The 26,052-nt window shown below is 37.3% G+C and overlaps 1 protein-coding gene across 1 annotated transcript; it reads right to left on the reverse strand.

The window, feature by feature from the left end:
- Positions 1-1,344: 1,344 nt before the first annotated feature.
- On the reverse strand, positions 1,345-2,091 carry LOC127899878 (uncharacterized). Its single transcript, XM_052434018.1, has one exon. It carries the CDS (start codon positions 2,089-2,091, stop codon positions 1,345-1,347), a length of 747 nt encoding a protein of 248 aa, XP_052289978.1.
- Between the last annotated feature and the right edge of the window lie 23,961 nt (positions 2,092-26,052).

Below are 26,052 nucleotides of genomic sequence, written 5' to 3' on the forward strand. Positions count from 1 at the left end.
GTTTTTAGTTATCCGTAGAGGAGAACATATTCGAAAAGTTTTTCTTAAAACCTCTTCTATTTTATTTATTCAAACGATCTCCTTATATAGACATAAGGAGTGATAGATACAAAGGCTGGAATATGACAAATCCAACTGTTATAGCTTTATAAAAGCTAGACTTAGTGGCCAACAAAGCTAAAATACACACTTATTACAAAGCGACAAACAACTTTAAAAAGTTAAAGCAAAAGCTAAAGCAAAAGCCAAAACACTCATTAAAGACACTCATTATTACAAGACGACAAATATCTTAAAAAGAGATTAAGGCATCTTTAGATGATGATTCTGTCTCGTCAGGATCACGATTAGGGTCCTTGTCTTTTTTGAAGAGTTTTTCTGGATGAGAACACCCTGTAACACACGACCAAGGGCAATATTGACCTTTTGGTGATGGAGGAGTTGGCTGAGGAAAGTGTTCAGGTTGAGAGGAAAATGGCGGATATGGAGAAGAGGATGAGCCAGGGAATTCATATGGTGATGGTGAAGGTACCGGGGTAAAATCTTCATAAGGATCTTGTGAATCCTGGAATAAAAAGTCAGTGTAATCCGGTTTTTCTTCTTTTATGATGATTCCTCGGTTAGGAGGTTGAGATTGTAAGGATGATGTGGGGATCATGAACATTTCATGTTTTGGTCCAAGAAATGTGTGAAGGATATCTGGTTGGTCTGGAGGAATGTGGTTGAGTTCCATGAGGAAAATTTTCAAGAAAGTTTTGATATGGAAATCTTGTTCAAGACAAGCAATGTGAGGAACAATGATCCATTCATAACTCTGATTATGTGTCAAAAAATCTTTGGTATGAGGATGCTGAAAGTATGGATGGTGGATAATAAAAATAGTAGTGAACTATTTTCCTTCTTGGTTTGGAAGTTCTAGAAGACGATGTGTGTCAGTAATCTGTTGTAGCTTTTGGTGCCACCATGGTAATGGCGAAAACCATTCAAACAGAGTCCAGGTGAGAGAGGTGGAAAACTCTGGATCATTGAGCTTAGTGAGAAGGGGTAAGACTGGGAAAACCATTTTCATGGCATACTGAACAGTAAGGCACCATGTATACCAAAGTTCATCTTCGGTAATATCTCTGTGAGGTGTGATTACTAATCCTGTAAGGAAAAGATGATCAGGATGAAAACTAGGGAAAAACATAGGTTCTTTACTCATCATGTAGATGTTCATAAAAAACCTAAAGAGGAATTTTCTGGCGAAGTCTTGGATCTAGTGAGGTGATTGAAAAGTCATGTTGAGTGGGAAAGACTTCTGAGTGAGGGCTGTTTTAAGGAGTGAACTAGCCATGGCAATAATCAGGAAGGAAATCTGAGAGGTGATACAGAAGAACTGAGGAGGTTTTGGTTTTGGAGGTCTGGGATGAGGTTATGATCTCCTTTTATATGCTGGACATGGTAGTCATATCTTGAGAACCATTCTTTAAGCCGAAGTAAGGTTTTCTCTAGAACAACCTTCTGCTTAAAGATCAAGATATTGGGAAAAACTGAATTATCCAATCGGATCAAGAATCTATAGCCAATCAAATGGAATTCAAATTTCTTGAAACCATTTTTCACGGCTAAGATTTCTTTATAGACTGTGTGATAATGCTTTTGTGCATCAGGAAATTGTCCACTTGCGTAGGCAATAAAGTGCTCTTTTCCATTGCAGTTTTCAAGGAGGATGGCCCCCCATGATTCATCACTTGCATTTGTCTGTAGAATCCTTTTACCGTTTGTGATAAGCTTTAAAGGTGGCGGATTCTGGGGAATCTCCTTTAATGGCTTTACAGCATTTGTGTGGGTGTCTGACCAAGATGGTGGATTCTTTTTGAGAAGTGCAGACAACTTGCTTGTATGGTGGGTGACATGTGGCAGGAAATCACAGATGTAATTGACAATTCTAAGGAATTGTTGGACTTGCTTTTTGGTAAAGTTACTTTCGGGAAAGTGGAGTAACTCTTGTGCAATATGGGGTCTAGGCTGGTAATGTCCGTCTTGAATTTTCATGCCAAGAAAGTCAACAGAGGTTGTCGCAATCGTTCTTTTCTTGTCAGAGATCATGATTCCATATTCTTGAATTATCTGAAAAAACTATTGGAGTAGTTTGTGATGTTCATCATGAGTTCCTGAAAAAAGAAGCAAATCATCAATGTAAACAAGGGTATGGTGCAGAATGGGTTGAAAGAGGGTGGTCATGGCCTTTTGAAAAATAGAAGGGGCAGTTTTGAGGCCAAAAGGAAGGATGGTCCATTGATAATGGGCATTTGGGATACAAAAAGCAGTTTTGTATCTTTCACAGGGATGAATGCCAAGTTGCCAAAATCTAGATTTTAAATCGAATTTTGAAAAGATGTGAGCATTTTTTAGGTGAATGAAGAGGGTGTGTCTGTTGGGTAAAGGGAACTTTTGGTCTTGGAGAAAGTTGTTGAGTGGTTGATAGTCAATGACTAGTCATTTTTTCCCACAAAGGATTTTAGACCTTTTTTCAACATAAAAGGCTTGGCAAGCCCATTGAGAATTTGTGGGCTCAATGAGACATTGTTTGAGCAACTGGGCACATTCTTGTTGGGCCAAGATAAGGTCTTGAGGAGTCATTCCGGTGTGTGTGGCTTTGGTTGGGTTGCTGTCTTCATTTAACTTAAAAGGTAAGGATATGAAGAAATTCAGGTTTTTCCATAAAGGTTCTGGATAGGTAAAAAGGCTATGATTTTCTGAACAAAATTTGAGGATTTAGTCGGTAATAGCCTGGTATGAAGGTGGTGGATTGGATAAGGAAATTTTAAGAATACTGGTAAAGGGCTTAACCATGGACTTGTAACGAAGACCAGAGGGGGTGATATGGACATTTTTTGCCGGATGTAGGATGTTAAAACCTACAAGAAGATCTTTGTTTGGTAATGAAGAACCAATTAGCTTTAACCAGACAACACAATTAAGAAATAATTGGATTCCTATTGGATGTTTAGTAGCCAATGTAGTTGTAAAGATCTTTCCATCAGCTGCTTTGAAATGTTCTTCCTGCGCTTTCCAACATTCAGAAAGAAGGATAACATGATTAATCATGCTTCTTTGAGAACCAGTATCAAGAAAACCAATGGCGGTGATAGGTTTATGATATTTGGAAGAAATGATTTGAATCTTGACAGAAGGGATTAGAATAGTAGGTTAAAGAATTAGGATGGATAGAGGTTGGACTGTATAGATAGGCTCAAAATCTGAATTGTCCGAGTAACTGGAATTGATTGGCAAGGCAAAGACTGTGTGGTCATTGGGTTCTTCTTGTTCTAAAAACAAGTGTTCAACCTGGTCAGTGGATGGAGAAAACTCTGTTGCGGATTCCAAATGTTGGATGAGCTTAATCACCTTTTGAGGTTTCATAGGGCAGTCTTTTGCAAAGTGGCCTTTCTTTTTACAGATGAAGCATATGCTTTTCTTGTGGCTAGGAACATTCTTGGAATGGGACTGTTTTCTTCTGAAGAATCAGAATTGTTTAGAATACCGTTTGTTTGATGAAGATGAAAACTTGGATTTTCTGAAATGAGACTTCTTTTTAGGTGAACAGTCACACCTTTTTGGATCTTTGCATTTGATAGCCAGATAAGGATTTTTGCAAGCAGATCGGAAATGTTTTTTGTCCTTGATGAGTTCTTGGAAGAATTTCTTTTGTTCACATAACTTATCAAGACATCCCATAGCGATCTAAAATAATTTCTCCAATGATAAAGTATCAATGTTGAGCTTATGCGCTGCTAACTGTCGGTGGATTTCTAATTGTAACTCTTCTGGAAGAGATGTCAAAAAGACATGTCTGAGTGTAGCATCATTAAATCCATTCAGCTTATAATAAAGCAAAGACATCCATTTGTAATGATAATGAAGATCTTTTGTGTTGAGGGAATAACACTTCATATTGAGATAAACATTTCTTGCGCTTCAAAAGTCGCGCTGGGCTCTCTAATAAATTGATCATGAAGGAGTGCCAAAGCTTAGGAGACTTCTGGGATCTGAATGAATTGGAGCTGTCTATATTGGCCTAAACTGTCAAACCAATCTCGAAGAGAACCAGTAAACCGAGTACTAAATTCTTGTAGAACAGTTTGGGTTGTAGCTCTAAAGGCTAGCATTTGGACATCTATCTAGGCAGACAACTCTTGTAACCTTTCTCTCCACTTTGTTATGGGGATATCATCAAAAGAAAACCAGGGACCATTTGAAGGATTGGGGATTTTTGGTTGTGGAGGAATAGAGTGAGAGGATTCGCCAGTTTCATGTGTAGTTTGTGGTTCATCATCACTATCAACAACTTCGGTTGTAGGTTCAGTAATCGCAGTGGGTTCAGCCATGAGAAGTTTGGAAATGTCTGCTAGATTTGAATCTGAAGTGTCTGAAGTGTCTGACTCATTTATATCAACTGACTGGTTGTTGAGGATTTGGAGTCGGAAGAAGAATCTTCAGTAAAAGATGGCAAAAGTGAGGGATGATAAACTTGATGAGCAGAATACTGGTGCATGGGTTGTTTTTCTAAAGAAACTGGAGGTTGAATTGATGGTGAAGCAGTCACCGGCAAAGAGGGTGGTGATAGAGATGGTGATGGTTTAAATATGGATGTTTGAGGTATATATTTCAGAAGTGGTTTGGGTGTCTTCTTTGGCTTTGATGGGGGTTTTGAAGGGAAAAGGGTATGAGTCATTCTAAAAAGTTTAGACGGATCATATGTTCTAGAAGAAACTGGTGGAAGGAAAGGGTGATAGGTAGGATTTATGACAGGAAGTAGAGCATAATTGGTAAAAAGAGTAGGTTGAACTTTTTCGGAATCAATTTTGGCAATTTCAGCTTTCAGGGCTCTGATCTCAGCTTCTTTTGATCAAAATCAGGACTGTAAATTCTTTGAACGATCATGGTTCGAAGTTCAGAGTCAAGTTGATTAACTCTGTTGTGAAGATTCTGGTAGATCTGATTTAACTGATCTGAGATGGTGTCAACCTTTTTCTCAACTTGGTTGGATTTGTGGGTGATGTGGTCGACCTTGTGATGTAAGGTAGTGATTGCTTGGTTTTGTACAACAGCATTTTGAGTTTGCTAGTTCAAGAGTGCTTCAAAAGAACGAGGTTCTTCTGGGTGGCCAGCATGGGTAACTGCGGATGGGATATAAGGTTTAGAAATAAAATTCTTTTGTTGGTCAGTCTGTTTTTCTAGGGGTGGAAACTGGGCTTGGTATTCTGTAGATGTTGAGGGAGAAAACATCATACAAGACTGGAGGAGGGGAGCATATTCATCTGGGGATTTACAAGATGATTGTGTCCTGCAATTAAAGAAAGTACACTCATGTTTTTGGATCCAAGCAAGACCTTTGTGGTAAATGGGCAAAGGTGCTTGAGAATCTGGCGCAGGTGGATCTTCTGGATGAGCAACATGGTATTTGCAAGCTGGATATATGATCTTTTTGGACTTGCGCTTGCGTTTTTGAGGTTCATCATCTTCTTCAACGTCATCCCAACAAGGGCAGCCTGTATCACATTTTCCAGAGGCTAGGACATCCCAAAGGAAATGTCCATTGAGTTTTGCTGGATATATGGGAGAACCTTGAGCATCGAATGCTGAAACAGGTAGATTCTCTTGTTCTGTGTGTACAGAAGTAATCATTGAAGAATAGGTGAAAAATAATCTTGGTGGGTCGGAAGGAGAGTTGGGTGGAGGTTTAAAGGTGAGATGAACAGTTCCATCTGGATTTTTCTGAAATTGACTTTCAGAAGTGTGGATAGGTTCAGAATTTTGATTAAATTGTTCATAGTTGGACAACCATTCTAAAGCCATCAATTTGATTAATTCTTGGCGAGGAATCTGCCTTGGGATTTGAATAATGGTTGGGATTTCGTCTGATTCTGCAATAATCATAAGAGCTTCAAAATTTGCAGTCTGTGGAGTTGGCAAATCTAAAGCATGATTTTTCAGCTTGTAAACAAGCTGATTGTGCAGGGTGGCTATTACTCCACTTTCCCGAAAGTAACTTTACCAAAAAACAAGTCCAACAATTCCTTGGAATTGTCAATTACATCAGTGATTTCTTGCCACATGTCACCCACCATACAAGCAAGTTAATCATGTAATCCCATTTGATTCAACTTGATTACCTGTTTCTGAGCGTATTAACTTAGATAGCAAGAAAAATGCTGAAATTGTTAAACAGATACACGAGAAGACGAAGTTCAACATTGAACGGAGAATTGAGCAATATGCTAAACAAGCCAACAAAGGGCGACATAAGCTAGTCTTTGAACTTGACGATTGGGTATGGTTACACATGCACAAGGAACAATTTTCGGAACAAAGGAAATCTAAGTTATTACCTCAAGGGGATGGCCCATTCCAAGTTTTGGAACAGATCAATGACAATGCATACAAACTGAATTTGCCTAGTGAGTATAATGTAAGTGCTACTTTTAATGTTTCTGATTTGAGTCCTTTTAATGTAGGTGATGATTTGAGGACAAATCCTCTTCAAGAGGAGGGGAATGATGAGATTAAGGATAAAACTATTACAAGCACACGGGATGAGGCATATTTAGATCCTACTCAAGTTTCCGTTGGACCCGTTACAAGAGCGAAAAAATTCAAAGAATCGCTTAATGGATTGATTCAAGCAACTTAGGCTCAATCAAATTCGTGGAGGCCCGTTAAAGGAATCGCACATGATAAATGCATGATTCAGGCTCTTAAAGTTTCCAAATAATCACTTCCATGAAATAGGGAATTGGCTTGCACATTATGGTGGGAAAATATATTATTTTCCTTTTTCAGATACTTTCCCGTTTCTTGAGGAGGCTATTAGGGAAACAAATCAATTATTTCTATTTTAATCGCCTAGTTTCCATTTAATTGATGTAAGTCATTTAAGCCAATTAGGATCCTAATTTGATTTAGATCCTTTCCTATTTACTTATATTAGGATTCTGATTTGGTGTAAATTCTCTTCTATTTACTTAGATTAAGATTCTAATTTGATTTAGATTCTTTCCAATTAGGGAAGATTCAGATTCAGATTTGATTTTTGGTTAGGATTTATTTCTAAAAATTCTTGTAACCAACCCTATATAATGTACTCAAATCCAATAAACAGGGGAGAAGTTTTTGATGAAATTGGTGAGAGAGTTAATTCTCTTTTGTTCTTTACAAACTCTTTGAACTTATTAGATTTCCATGGCGTTCAAACTCTTGACTTATCAATCAGACCATCCATAGCTGATTGTGGCATCTTCACATACCAAGGTTTGTGCTTTCAATAAGCATTGGGTAGATTCGATCTTGGGGACTAAATTGATTAGGGGTCGCGTCAGTTCTTGACGGGGTTCGTATCATATGTGATGTAGTACTTATGCATCCTGGACACATTCTTTTGGGACGACATTGGTAATATGATAGGCGTGTGACTAATGATGATTACTTAAACATATATTTTTTGTAATGAATGAAAAGCCCATCACTCTTGTACCTTTAACACCTACACAAGTGTATGAAGATCAAATGTCAATAAAAAAAGAAAATGAGAGTAAGAAAGAAAGAGAGTTTGAGAGAAAAAAGTAGGAAGGAAGGAAAAATTAGAATATTGTTGAGAGGAAAGAAAAGAGCAAGTAAATTTTTTTTTAAGGGAGAGCAGGGTTAAGAGCGCTTTCTTTTCAAAACAACCTATAATTGTGCTTATGTGCAAGGAGGCTTGTTTATGTACTAATGAACTTAATTCTTCTTTGCTTAATGCTGTTGCGACTTTTTTGTAGGACTTTGATGATGTGTTTCTAAATGAATTCCTAGTGTTTGTCACCTATTAGGGGAATTGAGCATAAAAAAGACTTTATCCATGGAGCTACCATACCTAATAGACCCGCACATAAAAGTAACCTTGAGGAGATAAAGGAGCTTTAAAGGCAGGTATAAGAGCTCTTAAGAAAGGGATATGTAAGGGAGACCATGAGTCTACGTGTCGTACTAGTTTTGTTAATGCCCAAGAAGGATGGAACATGGAGGATGCGCGTTGATTATCGTGTAGTCAATAAAATCACTGTAAAGTATTGACATCCAATTACTAGCCTTGATGAGATGCTTGATGAATTGCATGGTTTGTGTGTTTAGTAAAATTGATCTTAAAAGTGAATATCATCATATTAGGATGAGATAGGGAGATGAGTGGAAAACTACCTTTAAAATAAAATATGGTTTATATGAATGGTTAGTTATGCTATTGAGGCTATCTAATGCACCAAGCACTTTTATGAGATTAATGAACCATGTTTTGCATGCTTTCATTGTTAAATTTGTTGTTTATTTTAATGATATTTTGATCTATAGCAAAAGTTTAGATGAACACATTGAGTATTTGCAAAGTGTGGTACTTATTTTAAGAAAGGAAAAGTTGTACGCTAATTTGAAAAAAGTGTTCTTTTTTTTATAAATTTGATTGTTTTTCTTGGTTATGTTGTGAGTACTAAACGAATTAAGGTTGGCGAAGAGAAGGTAAGGCTATTAAGGAGTGTCTTACACCTAAAAGTGTAAGTGAGGTAAGAAGTTTTCATGGTTTGACTATTTTTATGGAAGATTTGTGAAAGATTTTAGCACCCTTACTGCACCATTAACTGAAATTGTAAAGAAACGTGTGGGATTTAAGTGAGGTAACAAGAAAAGACATTATACCTGATTTTGCTAAAACTTTTGAAATTGAGTGTGAATGCTTCAGGTATAGGTATTAGGGCTGATTTAATGCAAGAAGAGCGTCTTATTGCCTACTTTGGTGAGAAATTGAGTGGAGTAGCCCTAAACTAACCTACCAATGATAAAGAACTTGGCAATGCTATCTTGTACCTAAAGAGTTTGTTATTCACACTGATCATGAGTTCTTAAAGCATTTGAAAGGGCAAGGTAAGTTGCATAAGAGACATGCTAGATGGGTTGAATTTGTTGAGCCATTTCCTTTCGTGATCAAATACAAAAAAGGTAAAGAAAATGTGGTGGTTGATTCATTATCTGAAAGGCATTCACTTATATCTACATTAAATGCAAGGTCGTTCGGATTTGAGTACCTTAAAGAATTATATGTTAATGATCCTGATTTTGCTAATGTGCTTAATGCTTATGAGAAAGTTGCATTTGATAAGTTCTATAGGCATGATTGGTTCTTATTTAGAGAAAATAAATTGTGTGAATTATTTGCGGATAAAGCTCATGGGGGACATTTAAAAGAATAAATATTTTAAATATTTTAAAAGAATAATTTTTTTGGCCACATATGAAATGAGATGCTGAAAGGATATATGAGAAATGTATTATTGGTAAGCAAGCTATGTCTAGAGTTTTATCCCATGGATTGTATAACCCTTTACCCATACCTAATAAACCTTAGGTTGATATTTCTCGGGGCTTTGTTTTGTTTTTACCTAGGTCAAAAAGGGAAAGAATTTTGTTTTTTGTTGTTGTTGATAGGTTTTGAAAAATGGCATTCCATGTCATAAAACTGATGACACAATAAACATAACTAATTTGTCTTTCAAGAAGATAGTAACATTGTATAGAGTACCAAGGAGCATAGTTTCATATTGAGATGCTAAGTTCTTGAGCCACTTTTAGAAAACTTTGTAGGGGTAAGTTAGGTAGTAAGGTTTTGTTTTCTACTTCTCATCCATAAACTGATGGGCAAACTGAGGCTGTAAAATAGAACTTTGTCTATTTTATTGCGTGCCATTATTCGAAAGAACTTGAAAACTTGGAAAGAATATTTGCCATATGTTGAATTTGCTTATAATAGAACTATCCATTCAGTTATTAAATTTTCATCTTTTGTGATAGTATATGGTTTTAATCCATTAACTCCTTTGGATTTATTACTTTTACCTATTAATAAGCGTGCTAGTTTGGATGGTAATTGCATGAGAAAAAAAATGAATTTGTTAAGTAATTGCATGAGAAAGCATGATAACACATAGAAAATGGACTGAACAATATGCTACTCCAGCCTATAAAGGACGTAAGCAAGTGGGTTTTCAGCCTATAGATTAGGTTTGGGTGCATATGAGAAAGGAGAGGTTCCTAGCACAAAGGCATTCCAAGTCGCTTCTAAGGGGAGATAGTCCTTTTTAAGTGGTTACACGGATCAATGATAATGGCTACAAATTGGATATTCCTGGTGAGTAAAATATGAGTGCTACTTTTAACGTTTCTGAACTTTGTCCTTTCAATGATGTAGGTGAAGACTCAGAGACAGATAATTTTGAGAAAATGGGGAATGATGAGAACAATAAAAAGAATGCCATTAAAGCTTCAACTAATCCTTTGCACATTCATAGGTGCTTAATTACAAGAGCTAAAGCTAAAAAAAATGCAAGCTGTTTTAAATAGATTAATTGAGAAAATGTGGACTGAAAATGCAATTCGAGATGTAAGAGACAATGAATTGGGTTTGGAGAGGAGACAACATTATGGGCATTATTCAAGCTATTGGACAGATACATACATAATCTAGGTCAATTGTAGAAAGGGAAAATTCAAAATAAAATTGGTGTTGATTGAGTTGGAACTATGTGCAAGCTATATATCATCAGAAAGATGATTAAGATGTATTTCCAATGCAATTTATAGACTTAGATTTGGAGTTCTCTAGAAAAGGTTATGACCAATTTATTACAACTTGTTCAGGCTTGGGAATTCCAGCCACCCTTTTATTTATTCAACTTCATTTATTTGTTATGTTATTCAAGTTTGTCAATGTGTTAGATAAGTCTACCGTTAATGATGGTGGGCTAGTATTAATTATGGTAGGCTAGCATTAAGTTTGTCAATGACTAGTATTAACAATGGTGGGTTGGTGAAGACTTTTAAAGCATTCTTTGACAAACCTATGCTTGGAGGGTTGTGCCGACCAAGATAGTGCCATTAAAGCTTCAACTAATTCTTTGCACGTTCACAGAGGCCCAATGCAAGTTACTTTAAATGGATTAATTGAGAAGATATGGACTGAAAATGCAATTCAAGATGAAAGCGATGATGAGTTGGGCTTGGAGAGAAGACAAGGCATTGTGGGCATTATTCAAGCTATTGGATAGCCACGTACACAATTTAGGTCAAATGGAGAAAGGGAAAATTCAGAACAGAACCAGTAAAAAATTAATTGAGTTGGAATTAATGTGCAAGCTATTTACCATTGGAAAGATGATTAAGTTAACTTTCTAATGAAATTTACAAAGTTGGATTTAAAGTTCTCTAGAAAACGTTATGACCAATTTATTACAACTTGTTCAGGCTTGAGATTTCTAACCACCCCTTTGTTTATTCAACTTCATTTATTTGTTGTGTTTCTTTTTGCTCGCTTTCACGTATAAATGGCGGATAACGGTACTCCGTGACTTCTTAAGTTGGTATCTTCAGTTTCCCACAATAGCTGAAACCCCAAAATCAAACATGGAAGAAATACAACATAAACTCCATAAGCATTTTCCCTTTCTCCCTCAGAATGCCCTTAGGAAAATTTACAATGCTCGTTGTGAACGACTGCGTTTATTAATGATCAATGGCATTCCTTCTGACATTCGTTGGTTAATTGAAGCAAAGGTCCGATTAGCAGGTGAGTTTTCTGATCCATTTGTTTCTTACATGACTGGTTTTGGTAAAAGTACGTTTGCTAAGAAAAGGAGAGCTAAACGACTTGGCTCAAAATGTCATAACTGTGTAAGACTTGGTTGCAAACGACCGGATTGTAAATCTTTAGGAATGGTTTCTGATACTCGTGAAGATAAAATTAAATTCGTTAAAGATAGCATGAGTAAAGAATCGTTTGATGATATCTTACGATCTCTTGGGACACATCGAAGCGGATTTGTGCAATGTGAGATTTATAATTTGTGGATACTATTCCAAAAACAAAGTGCACAGTTTAGTCTTGGGAATCTGACTCAAAAAGACCCTGTTTGCCAGTTTATAAGAAAACTGGATGGGAAGCCGATCCTCGACCCATAGAGGGCGTTCAAGCCGTTACTGGACGTAAAACCAAAGGAAGATGTGAGCCACAATCACAACTACCAGTAAATATCCTTTCACTTCACTGTTATTTTACTTTACTGTTATTTTATCATTTACATTATTGCATTTAGTGATGTGATTTTGTATTTAATAAATATTTGTTTTCTTTTACTGTTTGCTTTTTCTAATCATTATTTTCTTTTTACTGTTTGTTTTTGAATTATTGAGCCACGAGCTTTACTCGTCATTTGACAAATATGCCAACCCATTTACAACTGTTTCTCATTATTTATGTCACCAAGATCTTTAAATATGAGCTCGTTTTTCAAACACTCACAACTTATTTTTGAAAATTAGTCCAATGGCAGCATCTTCGAGTAAACAATTCAAAAACATTTGTGTGCTTTCTGGGTTTCACTATGGAAAGTACAAAGAGTTCGTTTAGGCAGCTGTAGATCTTGGTCGTGTCATAGCAGAGAGGAAACTACATCTTGTATATGGAGGAGGTGAACGAGGGTTATCAAGACTTGTCTCATAAGCTGTTTTTACTAGAGGAAGCCAAGTACTAGGCATTATTCCAAAAGCCATGAAACCGCTAGTGTGCATGTCTGGCCCACCAATTGGAGAAGAATTAGTAGTATCAAGTATGCAAGAGAGAATATCTGAAATGATGAATCATGCTGATGCTTTTATTTTCTTGCCAGGAGATCTTGCAACTTTTGAGGCACTAATTACATTTGCATCTTGGGCCCACTTGAACATTCATAAAAAACCCATTGGTTTGTTAAATGTTAATAATTTTTATGACGGCTTGCTAACATTTATTAACCATGCAATAAAGAATCATTTTGTTCCATATTCTGTAAAAAAACTCTTTATCTCTGCTTCTACTACTAATGAGTTACTTGATCTTTTACAAACTTATACACCAGAGCCAGATCCAAAGACTTTTGCACTGAATTGATCGACTGATGATGGTAGCGGGAATAGTAGCAGTAATAAGAAGTGCGATTTAGATTTAACTCTCCGTCTGTAAATATTTTCTGTTGTAGTGTTCATGAGCTGTCTTCTAAACTCTTTCTCTTTCCTTTTAAAACATTGAGGACAATGTCTTTTTCAGGTTGGGGGGAGGGAATAGTTGATAATTGTGGAATGTCTTAGTCCTGGTGATGTGTTTACAAAAAAAAAAAAAAAAATTTTTTTTTCTGTAAAGACTAACTTAGGACAAATTTGAGTCGAAGATGACAGGATATAGAGAATGTAGTACCTCTAGAAACACATCTTCTTAATCTTAAGGGTGTTGTTAAAATTTTTTTTTTTGGACTTTTTCTTCATCTTTGTTATCCGCTTTTAAGCTTCTGCATCAAGTTCAGGTGAGATCTCCTCTTCTTTTTCTTTTATTATTCTCTTTTGTTATTATTATTTTTTTTTGCATATTTGTAAAATTATAAAATGTTAAGATAATGTTTAGATTAGGTTGTTGGGTGGGGATAATTGACTTATGTTTTTAAATATGTGTGTTGTTTTTCTCTTTTCTCTTTTCTTTTCTTTGTTAAAAAAAAATATTTTTGTTTTTGTCTAGGGTGGCCGTGTAAAGAGTCACGACTTTTGAGACGCATCCTAATAGTCTTGTTGTATTATATTTTGATTTTGAGATTCATAGTAAATTGGTTTTGTTCCCTTTTCTTTGAATTACCCGAATTTGTGAACTCTCCACTTGGTTATTAAGTTATTTAATTGTTTACTCATTTAATAGGTATTATTGAATCATTCTTCACACACACATTATGACACATACTAGTGGGTTGTAAGTTAAAATTTTACAGCATTTAGTTCTTTTGATTTATTAGGAATAGTATCTAAGGTAGTAGAAAGTGTATATTGCAAAAAAAAAAAACAAAAAACAAAAAGAAAGAAAGAAAAAAAATGTTTTTAATTTTGTTATATCTAGAAACCCAAGTAATTAAGTCCATAGGGGTGTTTCAACACCTAGTGCCCTAAGGCCAACTGGTCTGGGAGCCACTGACCTAAAGCTCGCTACATGGGTTAGAAATGTAATATTTAAATATATATATATATATATATATATATATATATATATATATATATATATATATATATATGTGTGTGTGTGTGTGTGTGTGTGTGTGTGTGAATAATCTATTGCCTAAAGATATAATTTCTAATGAATTTTGGAACGAAAATGTTGTTTTTCTTTTAATGAAGCCCTATAAGCATTGTGTTAATTACTAGAGCACAAAAGAAGGTTTGATGATATTCTTGATAATGAGTGAACATCAATGTGGTAAAGAAATTTGGGAGAGTTCATTTATTTGGTAATTTAGAGGATAGATGAACAACTGTTAACTTGCATGTGAATTTTATAAATCTTAATTTAATATAACGCTTTAATTGCTAGAGGGCTAGCAATAAGCTGGTTGGGGGGTGTGATTAGTATTAAAAATTGTTTAATTATCAAGCGATAATATGTTATTTTATGCTTATGTTATAATTTATATTTTTGTTTATGTAATATATTAGGAATTATTAATTATGTTTTAAATATATTTAATTTTGTGTATTTTATGTGTTTATTAGGAAAAATATTAATTTCACGTAATTCGAGGCTCTAAACAGATAAACGAAGGTCAAATCTGGATTCTGGAGGTCCGAAAACCTTAAGATCAGTCAAGATCGGCTTAAAATTGGGCTTGTGTAAAAAAAGTTGACTTTTCTTGTTGACCGAGCACTAATTGGATGATGAAATGAGCTTACAATAGATTTGACTAAATCTCAACCGTTCATGATTTAATGGCCATGATTGTGCCACGTGGCAATGGTTGGTGAAGCAAGTTGTAGGATCCGAATCTTTGTATTTGGGTCGACTCGATCCACCCATTAACCCGCCAAATCTCAACCGTTCTTTGGGCAAATCGGACGAGTCAAACGATGCCACGTGTGATGTTGACTTTTGAAGTTTGACCAGCCATTGGATCTTGATCTAAAGGTTGTGAGGGGCACATGCATGAAGCTTATGATGGACCGCAAAGCACTGGATTATGAATTTATTTTTCTATAAATAGAGCCTCATTTTTATGTTTTTAATCATCTCTCTACAACTCTCTTCTTCTCAAATTCTCTCCATCTCCTTGTAATCTTGATTTCCAGGTGTGTTTTTAATATTTTGTATAATTATTTTTATAAATAAAATTAGTTTTATTTCCAATTTTAGTTGTTTTTATTACTTTTAATTATAAGTAATTCAATTTTACTACATTTTATTTTAATTATGCTTAACTAAATAATATTAATTAGGGGAAGGTGAAACTCTTAGGAAATAAATATGATTTAATCAAATTCTATTTTTAATTTTATAAATTAAATTATTTTCTATTTAATTTTATACATGTTTTATGTTTTGAAATTTTGATTTATTGTAGACAAACAAATGAATTTGGCACAATAAATTCTTAAGATCTTATTATAAGGCATGGTGAAATGGTATTTTGACTTATTGTAGACAAATTAAATTTTGGCACAATAAATACTTAATCCATCATAAAATTAAAGGGAAAATAATAATAATTTGTATAATTAATCTTTTGGGTAATAAATCTAAAAAAAATTGGCAAAAAGAATTTATTAAGTTTTATTTACTTCTAAGAGTAGATCCATAACCCTAACTAGTTCAATTCCATAGTTTCATTTAAATTAAGTTGTTTATATTCAAGTTTTAATTTCAATTTTTAGATAAAATAAAATAAACAAATTAAATCTTTTCTGTGGATCGACCTCGGACTCACCGAGTTATAATACAACACGACACTCTTATACTTGGGAGTTAAATATTACTAATGATACCAGTGGGTAGTTGTACGTGGCGTTGTTACACCAGAGTGATGAGATCCTTGGCAAGCCAAGATATTTAAATCTCCTTTGGACCAGTAGTCCGCACACTTTGGTTTCCAGCCGATATACACTTATCCAGTTAATACCAAATCCGAAATTCATTTTTGAAAACAATTTTTTCACGATACCACCCGAAAACCGTCAAAGAGGGTGAACATTGTGAGAAAACACTTTCATTTTAGAAAAATCAGTTTTGGAGGATAAACAGGACCTTTCTGATGCACGGGATCCTCAGGCTTGAGGCAAGTGCAGAGCATACTCAGTTTAGAAATTTTGAGGTGAGCGTACCATTATTAATTCAAATAATTTCTTCGATTCCTAGAAGAGAGAGAGAGGTTTAGGGAAACATGATGTATAAAACTTAAGCTTTTTTATTTCAGATTGGCTCCCCTACAACTGAGACCAAAGGTGCCTTTTATAGAGGATCATTGAGAACAGGACCTCTCAAATGATCATATCACATGGCACACCTTTTTTGAAAGCAAAGCACGCCGATCAGGACTTTTACAAAAGTAAAGCATACCGACAAGGACTTCAGCAAAAGGAAAGCATACAGATAAAGACTTTAACAAAAGTAAAGCATGTGGATAAGGACTTTAACAAAAGACAAACGGGAGTCACATGGGTGATTGCATCAAAAGCTGTGTGAGAGTGACAACGTGTCATCATGGAGTGGATGGATAGCGGGATGGTGACACGTCTCCTGTGTCTTTTTCATATTGGTGCTTGTGTCGACGCCTCTGTCTCTGGTCGAGATACGCCTCAGCTTACTGATACTTCTCTTTATCAACTTCAAACATGTGCTGTGAAGTAGATGGAGCAGGAGAGTCTGGGTTTGTGACAGTATAATGAGGAGTGTCAGTATGGAGAAGGGACTGAAAGTCTTCCCATGGGTCCTGAGCATCTTGGAATAAGACATTGGTGTAGTCAGGACGTTGTTCCATGACAAGGATTCCTTGAGGACTTGGACTTGAACTTGAACCTAGAGTACAACCTTGTGTTTTCAGAATTATTTCAAGGGTGTGTGATGGTCCAATGGAGGTGTGGTGAATATTTGTGGCAGGTGGAGGAACATTGTTAAGTTCCATGAGATAGGCTTTGAGAACAGAGGTGACCGATGTATCATGGATGAAGGTATAAGGATGAGGGTAAGTTCTCTATTCATATGCCATGTCCTGTGTCCAGTAGTCCCGTGTTTCTGGATGCTGGAAATAAGGCCTGTGGACGATGAAGGCTGTAGTCCACATGTTAGCTTCTTGTTCTGGCATTTTGTCTAATCCATGAAAGGTACACAACTGTTGGAGTTGCTTGCGCCACCAAGTGAGGGAGGAATACCATTCAAAGAGAGTCCAGAGAAGGTCTGGTGAGAACTCTGGAGTGGTAAGGTGAGTCAGGACTGGTTTGATGGGAAAAACTAGCTTTGTAGCATACAAGGTGGTGAGACACCACATATACCAAAGCTCATCTTCAGAGATGGACAGAGAGGACAGAGTGAGGCCTGTGAGAAACAGGTGCTCCATGCAAAGATTAGGAAAGCGGTCAGGGTTTTTGGTCTGAACATTAAAGAAAAACCTGTAAAGGAATTTCTTTGCAAAATCTTGAAGTTGGTAAGCCGATTGAAAAGAGATGTTCATGGGGAAATTTCTTTGGTTGAGAGCTTTGAAAGGAAGTTGGCGATTCATGGCTATAACTGGAATGGTTTGAATTGAGGAAATGAGTGCGGGTTTATTTATAGCTGGACGGGTGAGGAAGTCTAGAATGAGGTTTTGGTTGCCTTTTATGTGTTGAACAGTGAAATCATACTTAGCAAACCAGGTTTTGAGGCTGAGTAATTGCTTGTCAGGTAGCAATTTGTTCTTGAAGTCAAAGATGCGGGGAAAAGAAGAGTTATCCATGTTGATAAGGAATTTGTGGCTGATGATATGGAATTCAAATTTCTTAATTCCATATTTGACTGCCAAAATCTCTTTGTAGATCACATGGTAGTTCTTTTCAGAGTCTTTGAACTGTCCGCTTGCATGTGCACAGAAATGACGCACGGCATTGGTGTCTTCAAGGAGAATGGCACTCCAATAATCATCGCTGGCATCAGTCTGGAGGATGTGTTGTCCACTTGTGGGAATTCGGAGTGGAGGAGGTGATTGGGCTATCACCTTTAGCTGCTTGACAGCTTCTGTCTGAGCAGGGCCCCATGGAGGGCACTGTTTCTTGAGCATGAGTGACAGCAGGCTGGTGTGGATTGCAACTTTTGGGATAAAATCACGGACATAATTAACAATCCCGAGGAATTGTTGTATTTGCTTTCTATTGAGATGTGTGTCCGGAAACTTGAGTAATTCGATTGCAATATGGGGACCAGGCTGATACTGGCCGTCTTTAATCACCATGCCAAGAAAGTCAATTGATTCCTTTCCTATGCTGCTTTTCTTTTCAGAAAGCATGATGCCATGTGCCTGCACAATGTGAAAGAAATCCAAAAGGAGCTTCTGGTGGCTCTCATGGTCAGAAGAAAATAACAAGATATCGTCAATGTAGACCAATGCATGATGGAGAATAGGACTAAAGATTTTTGTCATGGCTTTTTGAAATAAGGAGGGAGCGACTTTGAGACCAAAAGGCATAACCGTCCATTGGTAATGGGCATTAGGGATGCAGAAGGCAGTTTTGTGACGGTCAACTGGTGAAATACCAAGTTGCCAAAAACCAGCTTTTAAATCAAACTTAGAGAAGATACGAGCCCCTTGAAGATGGACAAACAGGGTCTGGATTTTGGAAGGGGAAATTTATCATCTTTAAGAAAAGAATTGAGTGGCTGGTAATCAATTACTAATCTCTTTTTCCCACGAACTAATTCAGATCGTTTTTCAACATAAAAGGCTTGACAAGCCCAATCTGAATTAGTAGACTCAATAAGACCTTGTTGGAGTAACTGAGAGCATTCTTGCTTGGCAAGTAAGAGGTCTGAAGGAGACATACCCGGGTGTGATGCTTTTGTGGGGTTTATGTCTTCATTGAGTTTGAAGGGAAGCTGAATGAAGAATTGTTCATTTTTCCAAAGAGGTGAAGGATGGTGGAACTGTGAGTGGTTTTCTGGACAGAACTCTAAGAGCTTTTGTGAGATATGACTGTATGGAGATGGTGTCTTTGAAAGGGCATACAGACGGAGAGTGTCTGTATAGGGCAGGAACATTTGTTTGTAGCGAACTCCAGAACTGGTAAGGAAAAGGTTTTTAACCAAATGAAGAATGTCAAAACCGATGAGTAAATCTTTATCTGGAAGTTTGGAGGCTACAATCTTTTTCCAAATTATACAATTCGGAAAGAATTGAATACCAATGGGTTTTTTGGTAATCAAAGTTGTTTCAAAGGTCTCACCATTAATGCTCGGAAAAGTTTAGAATGAGGTTCCCAACTGTCTGATGGAAGAACAGAAGGATCAATCATACTGGTACCCACACCAGTGTCAATAAACCCAATAACAGGAATAGGTTTATGGAATTTGGAAGGAAGGATGGACATCTTGAGAGAAGGCCTTGGAATAGTGGAAACATGATTAACAGTTTGAACTGTAGAGATGACAGAAATATCTTCAGAATCTGAAGATTCTGCAATTAGAAAGGCAGTCTGATCATCTTGTGTGGACTATTCTGAAAAATTTGATTCGACACCGTCATTCTCAGATAGCAAAGAAGAATGTTGAAGATGTATAAGACGAACAGCTTTGGCTGGTTTGTGGGGACAATTACGGGCAAAGTGACCGCGTTTCTTGCAAATGAAACAACGGTTGGATTTTTTCTTCCGGTACTGAGAGACATCTTTCTTTTTGAAATACCGAAAAGGTTTTTTGGAGGATGACTTTCTGTGGAAGTGTTTCCGGAAATGTCGTTTCTTTGTGGTTGGACAAACACATTTCTTTTCATCCTTACACTCGATTTTGAGATAAGGTTTTTTACAAGCTTCAGAGAAGGGTTTCTTGTCTTGCATGAGATCTTTAAAGAATTCTTTTTGTTCACAGATCTTATCAAGAGATAGCATGGCCATTTGAAAAATCTTTCCCAGAGAGATATCAGCTATACTCAGATTTGTGGCTGTGAGTTTTCTTTGAAGATCGGGTTGTAACTCAGGGGGAAGAGAGGCAATGAAGACATGTTTAAGAGATGGCTCATTGAACCCATTTAGATTGTAGAATAGAATACTCATTCTTTTATAATGAGCATCCAGAAGGTGTCTTTTGAGAGAACAACATTTCATCTGATGGTATTCTTTTCTGTCTGCTTCAGTGGAAGCAGTTTTTTCACCGATGAATTGCTCATGAATAATATTGAGGGCTGTACCAACTGGGGATTCCATGAATTGGAGTTGTCTGTATTCCCCTAAGCTTTCTAGCCAGTCTCGTAAAGAACCCGTGGAGCGGGCCATGAATTCACGAAGAACAGCTTGAGGTTGAGCATTAGGCTTGGTACCTTGGAGATCAATCCAAGCAGCAAATTCTTGAAGTCTAGCAGCCCATTTGTGACGGGGAATGTCATCAAATGTAAACCAAGATGCTGAAGATGGTTTTTTTGAGTGTTCATGAACTGGTGGTGGTATGGGTTCTATTTGAGATGCTTGGTCAGAAGGATTGTCATCAACAATAGGTGTTGAAGTAGAGGCACTTGGATCAGCAGTTTCAGTGGGCATTAATATGCCTGTAATGTCAGCATATTCAGACTCGGAGTCAGTGGAGGCATTTGATGAGTCATAAGAGGAGGACGAACATGAATTGTGTGTTTCAGGCTCAGAAGAGTCGGAGGAATCTAAAGATTGGGTCTGGACAGTATGATAATGATACTGATCCATTGGGCCTTGATCTTTTTTAAGAGGCTCGGGACGGTCTTGTAGAGAACTGTCATCTCTACAGTTCAAACTGTTAACCATGTTTCCACTATTCCAAGGCCTTCTCTCAAGATGTCCATCTTTCCTTCCAAATTCCATAAACCTATTCTTGTTATTGGGTTTATTGACACTGGTGCGGGTACCAGTATGATTGACCCTTCTGTTCTTCCATCAGACAGTTGGGAACCTCATTCTAAACTTTTCCGAGCAGTTAATGGTGAGACCTTTGAAACAACTTTGATTACCAAAAAACCCATTGGTATTCAATTCTTTCCGAATTGTATAATTTGGAAAAAGATTGTAGCCTCCAAACTTCCAGATAAAGATTTACTCATCGGTTTTGACATTCTTCATTTGGTTAAAAACCTTTTCCTTACAAATTCTGGAGTTCGCTACAAACAAATGTTCTTGCCCTATACAGACACTCTCCGTCTGTATGCCCTTTCAGAGACACCATCTCCATACAATCATATCTCACAAAAGCTCTTAGAGTTCTGTCCAGAAAACCACTCAGTTCCACCATCCTTCACCTCTTTGGAAAAATGAACAATTCTTCATTCAGCTTCCCTTCAAACTCAATGAAGACATAAACCCCACAAAAGCATCACACCCGGGTATGTCTCATTCAGACCTCTTACTTGCCAAGCAAGAATGCTCTCAGTTACTCCAACAAGGTCTTATTGAGTCTACTGATTCAGATTGGGCTTGTCAAGCCTTTTATGTTGAAAAACGATCTGAATTAGTTCGTGGGAAAAAGAGATTAGTAATTGATTACCAGCCACTCAATTCTTTTCTTAAAGATGATAAATTTCCCCTTCCAAAAATCCAGACCCTGTTTGTCCATCTTCAAGGGGCTCGTATCTTCTCTAAGTTTGATTTAAAAGCTGGTTTTTGGCAACTTGGTATTTCACCAGTTGACCGTCACAAAACTGCCTTCTGCATCCCTGATGCCTATTACCAATGGACGGTTATGCCTTTTGGTCTCAAAGTCGCTCCCTCCTTATTTCAAAAAGCCATGACAAAAATCTTTAGTCCTATTCTCCATCATGCATTGGTCTACATTGACGATATCTTGTTATTTTCTTCTGACCATGAGAGCCACCAGAAGCTCCTTTTGGATTTCTTTCACATTGTGCAGGCACATGGCATCATGCTTTCTGAAAAGAAAAGCAGCATAGGAAAGGAATCAATTGACTTTCTTGGCATGGTGATTAAAGACGGCCAGTATCAGCCTGGTCCCCATATTGCAATCGAATTACTCAAGTTTCCGGACACACATCTCAATAGAAAGCAAATACAACAATTCCTCGGGATTGTTAATTATGTCCGTGATTTTATCCCAAAAGTTGCAATCCACACCAGCCTGCTGTCACGCATGCTCAAGAAACAGTGCCCTCCATGGGGCCCTGCTCAGACAGAAGCTGTCAAGCAGCTAAAGGTGATAGCCCAATCACCTCCTCCACTCCGAATTCCCACAAGTGGACAACGCATCCTCCAGACTGATGCCAGCGATGATTATTGGAGTGCCATTCTCCTTGAAGACACCAATGCCGTGCGTCATTTCTGTGCACATGCAAGCGGACAGTTCAAAGACTCTGAAAAGAACTACCATGTGATCTACAAAGAGATTTTGGCAGTCAAATATGGAATTAAGAAATTTGAATTCCATCTCATCAGCCACAAATTCCTTATCAACATGGATAACTCTTCTTTTCCCCGCATCTTTGACTTCAAGAACAAATTGCTACCTGACAAGCAATTACTCAGCCTCAAAACCTGGTTTGCTAAGTATGATTTCACTGTTCAACACATAAAAGGCAACCAAAACCTCATTCCAGACTTCCTCACCCGTCCAGCTATAAATAAACCCGCACTCATTTCCTCAATTCAAACCATTCCAGTTATAGCCATGAATCGCCAACTTCCTTTCAAAGCTCTCAACCAAAGAAATTTCCCCATGAACATCTCTTTTCAATCGGCTTACCAACTTCAAGATTTTGCAAAGAAATTCCTTTACAGGTTTTTCTTTAATGTTCAGACCAAAAACCCTGACCGCTTTCCTAATCTTTGCATGGAGCACCTGTTTCTCACAGGCCTCACTCTGTCCTCTCTGTCCATCTCTGAAGATGAGCTTTGGTATATGTGGTGTCTCACCACCTTGTATGCTACAAAGCTAGTTTTTCCCATCAAACCAGTCCTGACTCACCTTACCACTCCAGAGTTCTCACCAGACCTTCTCTGGACTCTCTTTGAATGGTATTCCCCCCTCACTTGGTGGCGCAAGCAACTCCAACAGTTGTGTACCTTTCATGGATTAGACAAAATGCCAGAACAAGAAGCTAACATGTGGACTACAGCCTTCATCGTCCACAGGCCTTATTTCCAGCATCCAGAAACACGGGACTACTGGACACAGGACATGGCATATGAATAGAGAACTTACCCTCATCCTTATACCTTCATCCATGATACATCGGTCACCTCTGTTCTCAAAGCCTATCTCATGGAACTTAACAATGTTCCTCCACCTGCCACAAATATTCACCACACCTCCATTGGACCATCACACACCCTTGAAATAATTCCGAAAACACAAGGTTGTACTCTAGGTTCAAGTTCAAGTCCAAGTCCTCAAGGAATCCTTGTCATGGAACAACGTCCTGACTACACCAATGTCTTATTCCAAGACGCTCAGGACCCATGGGAAGACTTTCAGTCCCTTCTCCATACTGACACTTCTCATTATACTGTCACAAACCCAGACTCTCCTGCTCCATCTACTTCACAGCACATGTTTGAAGTTGATGAAGAGAAGTATCAGCAAGCTGAGGCGTATCTCGACCAGAGACAGAGGCGTCGACACAAGCACCAATATGAAAAAGACACAGGAGACGTGTCACCATCCTGCTATCCATCCACTCCATGATGACACGTTGTCACTCTCACACAGCTTTTGATGCAATCACCCATGTGACTCCCGTTTGTCTTTTGTTAAAGTCCTTATCCACATGCTTTACTTTTGTTAAAGTCTTTATCTGTATGCTTTCCTTTTGCTAAAGTCCTTGTCGGTATGCTTTACTTTTGTAAAAGTCCTGATCGGCGTGCTTTGCTTTCAAAAAAGGTGTGCCATGTGATATGATCATTCGAGAGGTCCTGTTCTCAATGATCCTCTATAAAAGGCACCTTTGGTCTCAGTTGTAGGGGAGCCAATTTGAAATAAAAAAGCTTAAGTTTTATACATCATGTTTCCCTAAACCTCTCTCTCTCTTCTAGGAATCGAAGAAATTATTTGAATTAATAATGGTACGCTCACCTCAAAATTTCTAAACTGAGTATGCTCTGCACTTGCCTCAAGCCTGAGGATCCCGTGCATCATAAAGGTCCTGTTTATCCTCCAAAACTGATTTTTCTAAAATGAAAGTGTTTTCTCACAATGTTCACCCTCTTTGACGGTTTTCAGGTGGTATCGTGAAAAAATTGTTTTCAAAAATGAATTTCAGATTTGGTATTAACTGGATAAGTGTATATCGGCTGGAAACCAAAGTGTGCGGACTACTGGTCCAAAGGAGATTTAAATATCTTGGCTTGCCAAGGATCTCATCACTCTGGTGTAACAACGCCACGTACAACTACCCACTGGTATAGGTAATAAATTTGAGAGGTAACCCTCACTTAATCGTACTTTGGCTTTAAAACGGATGTCAACAGGGATGTTATTTCATATAAGTAGTTGCAACCGTTTAGACCGCATTTTGTAGATTGTGAGGAGTGTATTTTGAGGCAGTGAAGGAAGCTTTGCAAGAATTGGTGTTCCCATCCATACACTGGCTTGAGAATTTTAGCCATTGTGAGAAATTGAAAGAATATGCTTTAATAGTCACGGAGTACCATTATTTGCACCTTAACCGGGTAAGATATGACAACACACCAAATAAAACAATCAATCTAGCAAAAATAGAATGTGATTTACAAATAAAAACACACAATGTAAAAAGTGGTATGTTAATTCACCATCGTCCCTTTATTGAGTTTACATTAAGTTCTAATTAGATATCATAGATACCGCCTCTTTGTCCTTGAGTTGTTTTTCTAGCTCTTCAAAATGGATACTAAAATTGTTGGGTCATAAATCTGAACAGGATGTGATTTACAAATTTAGAACAAGTCGTGCACGATACATAAGGACAAACAACTTTAAAAAGCTAAAGCATAAAGCACTTTATTTTACATTATTACAAAGTAACTGGGTGACGAGAGTGACGTGGTTAGGTGAAACCAGACACTCCGTAGTATCTTACGATGAACTAAGAGCATAGACAACCCAAAAAGACACAGACTCTCCCTGGTCACTTAGTCTAAAGGCATGATTCCGTCTATTGTCTCAGAACAAAGAAAGAATGATAGCCTGACTAGTTTTCTGGTGCACATGATCCTTTTTCAAGGCAAGTGCAGAGCATACTTGCAAAAGATAGATATTGAACAAGGGTAAGAGTTCTAAACCTAAAGAATCTTAGGATTAAAGAATAGAAATGAGGGTTTTAGTTATCCATAGGGTGGAATATTGAAACTTGAAATGTTATCGAAAACTTTCTAATTTTTATTCAAAATAACTCTCCTTATATAAAGATAAGGAGGAGAAAAGACAAAAGCTGGATCGAGATTATTCCAGCTGGCATACAGGCACGCTTATTTTACAAAAGTAGGTAGGGCTCACTGGTACAGTAGTAGCCCACAAAAGTAAAGTGCATGATTACATAAAGACAAACAACTTTAAAAGCTAAAGCATAAAGCACTTTATTTTACATTATTACAAAGTGACAAATCTCTTAAAGAGATATTGACGCATCTTCAGATGAGGAGGAATCTATCTCGTCAGGGTCACGATCAGGGTCTTTGTCTTTTTTGAGGATTTTTCCTGGATGAGAACATCCTGAAACACATGGCCAAGGGCAATCTCGGACTTTTGGTGATAGAGGAGTTGGCTGAGGGAAATGTTATGGTTGGGTTGAAAATGGCGGATATAGAGAAGAGGAGGGACTGGAGTGAAGTCTTCATAAGGGTCTTGGGAATCTTGAAATAGAAAGTCAGTATAATCTAGCTTTTCTTCTTTTATGATGATTCCACGGTTGGGAGGTTGGGAATGTAAGGATGGTGTAGGGATCATGAACATTTCATGTTTTGGTCTAAGAGATGTGTGGAGGATATCTGGTTGGTCTAGAGGAATATGGTTGAGTTCCATGA

The sequence above is a fragment of the Citrus sinensis genome, chromosome 9 (assembly GCF_022201045.2).
Source record: "Citrus sinensis cultivar Valencia sweet orange chromosome 9, DVS_A1.0, whole genome shotgun sequence".
Classification (NCBI taxonomy): domain Eukaryota; kingdom Viridiplantae; phylum Streptophyta; class Magnoliopsida; order Sapindales; family Rutaceae; genus Citrus; species Citrus sinensis.

Bases quoted from the DNA above. Each gene is read 5' to 3' on its own strand.
- LOC127899878 (XM_052434018.1), bottom strand. From the start codon at position 2,091: ATGATCTCTGACAAGAAAAGAACGATTGCGACAACCTCTGTTGACTTT.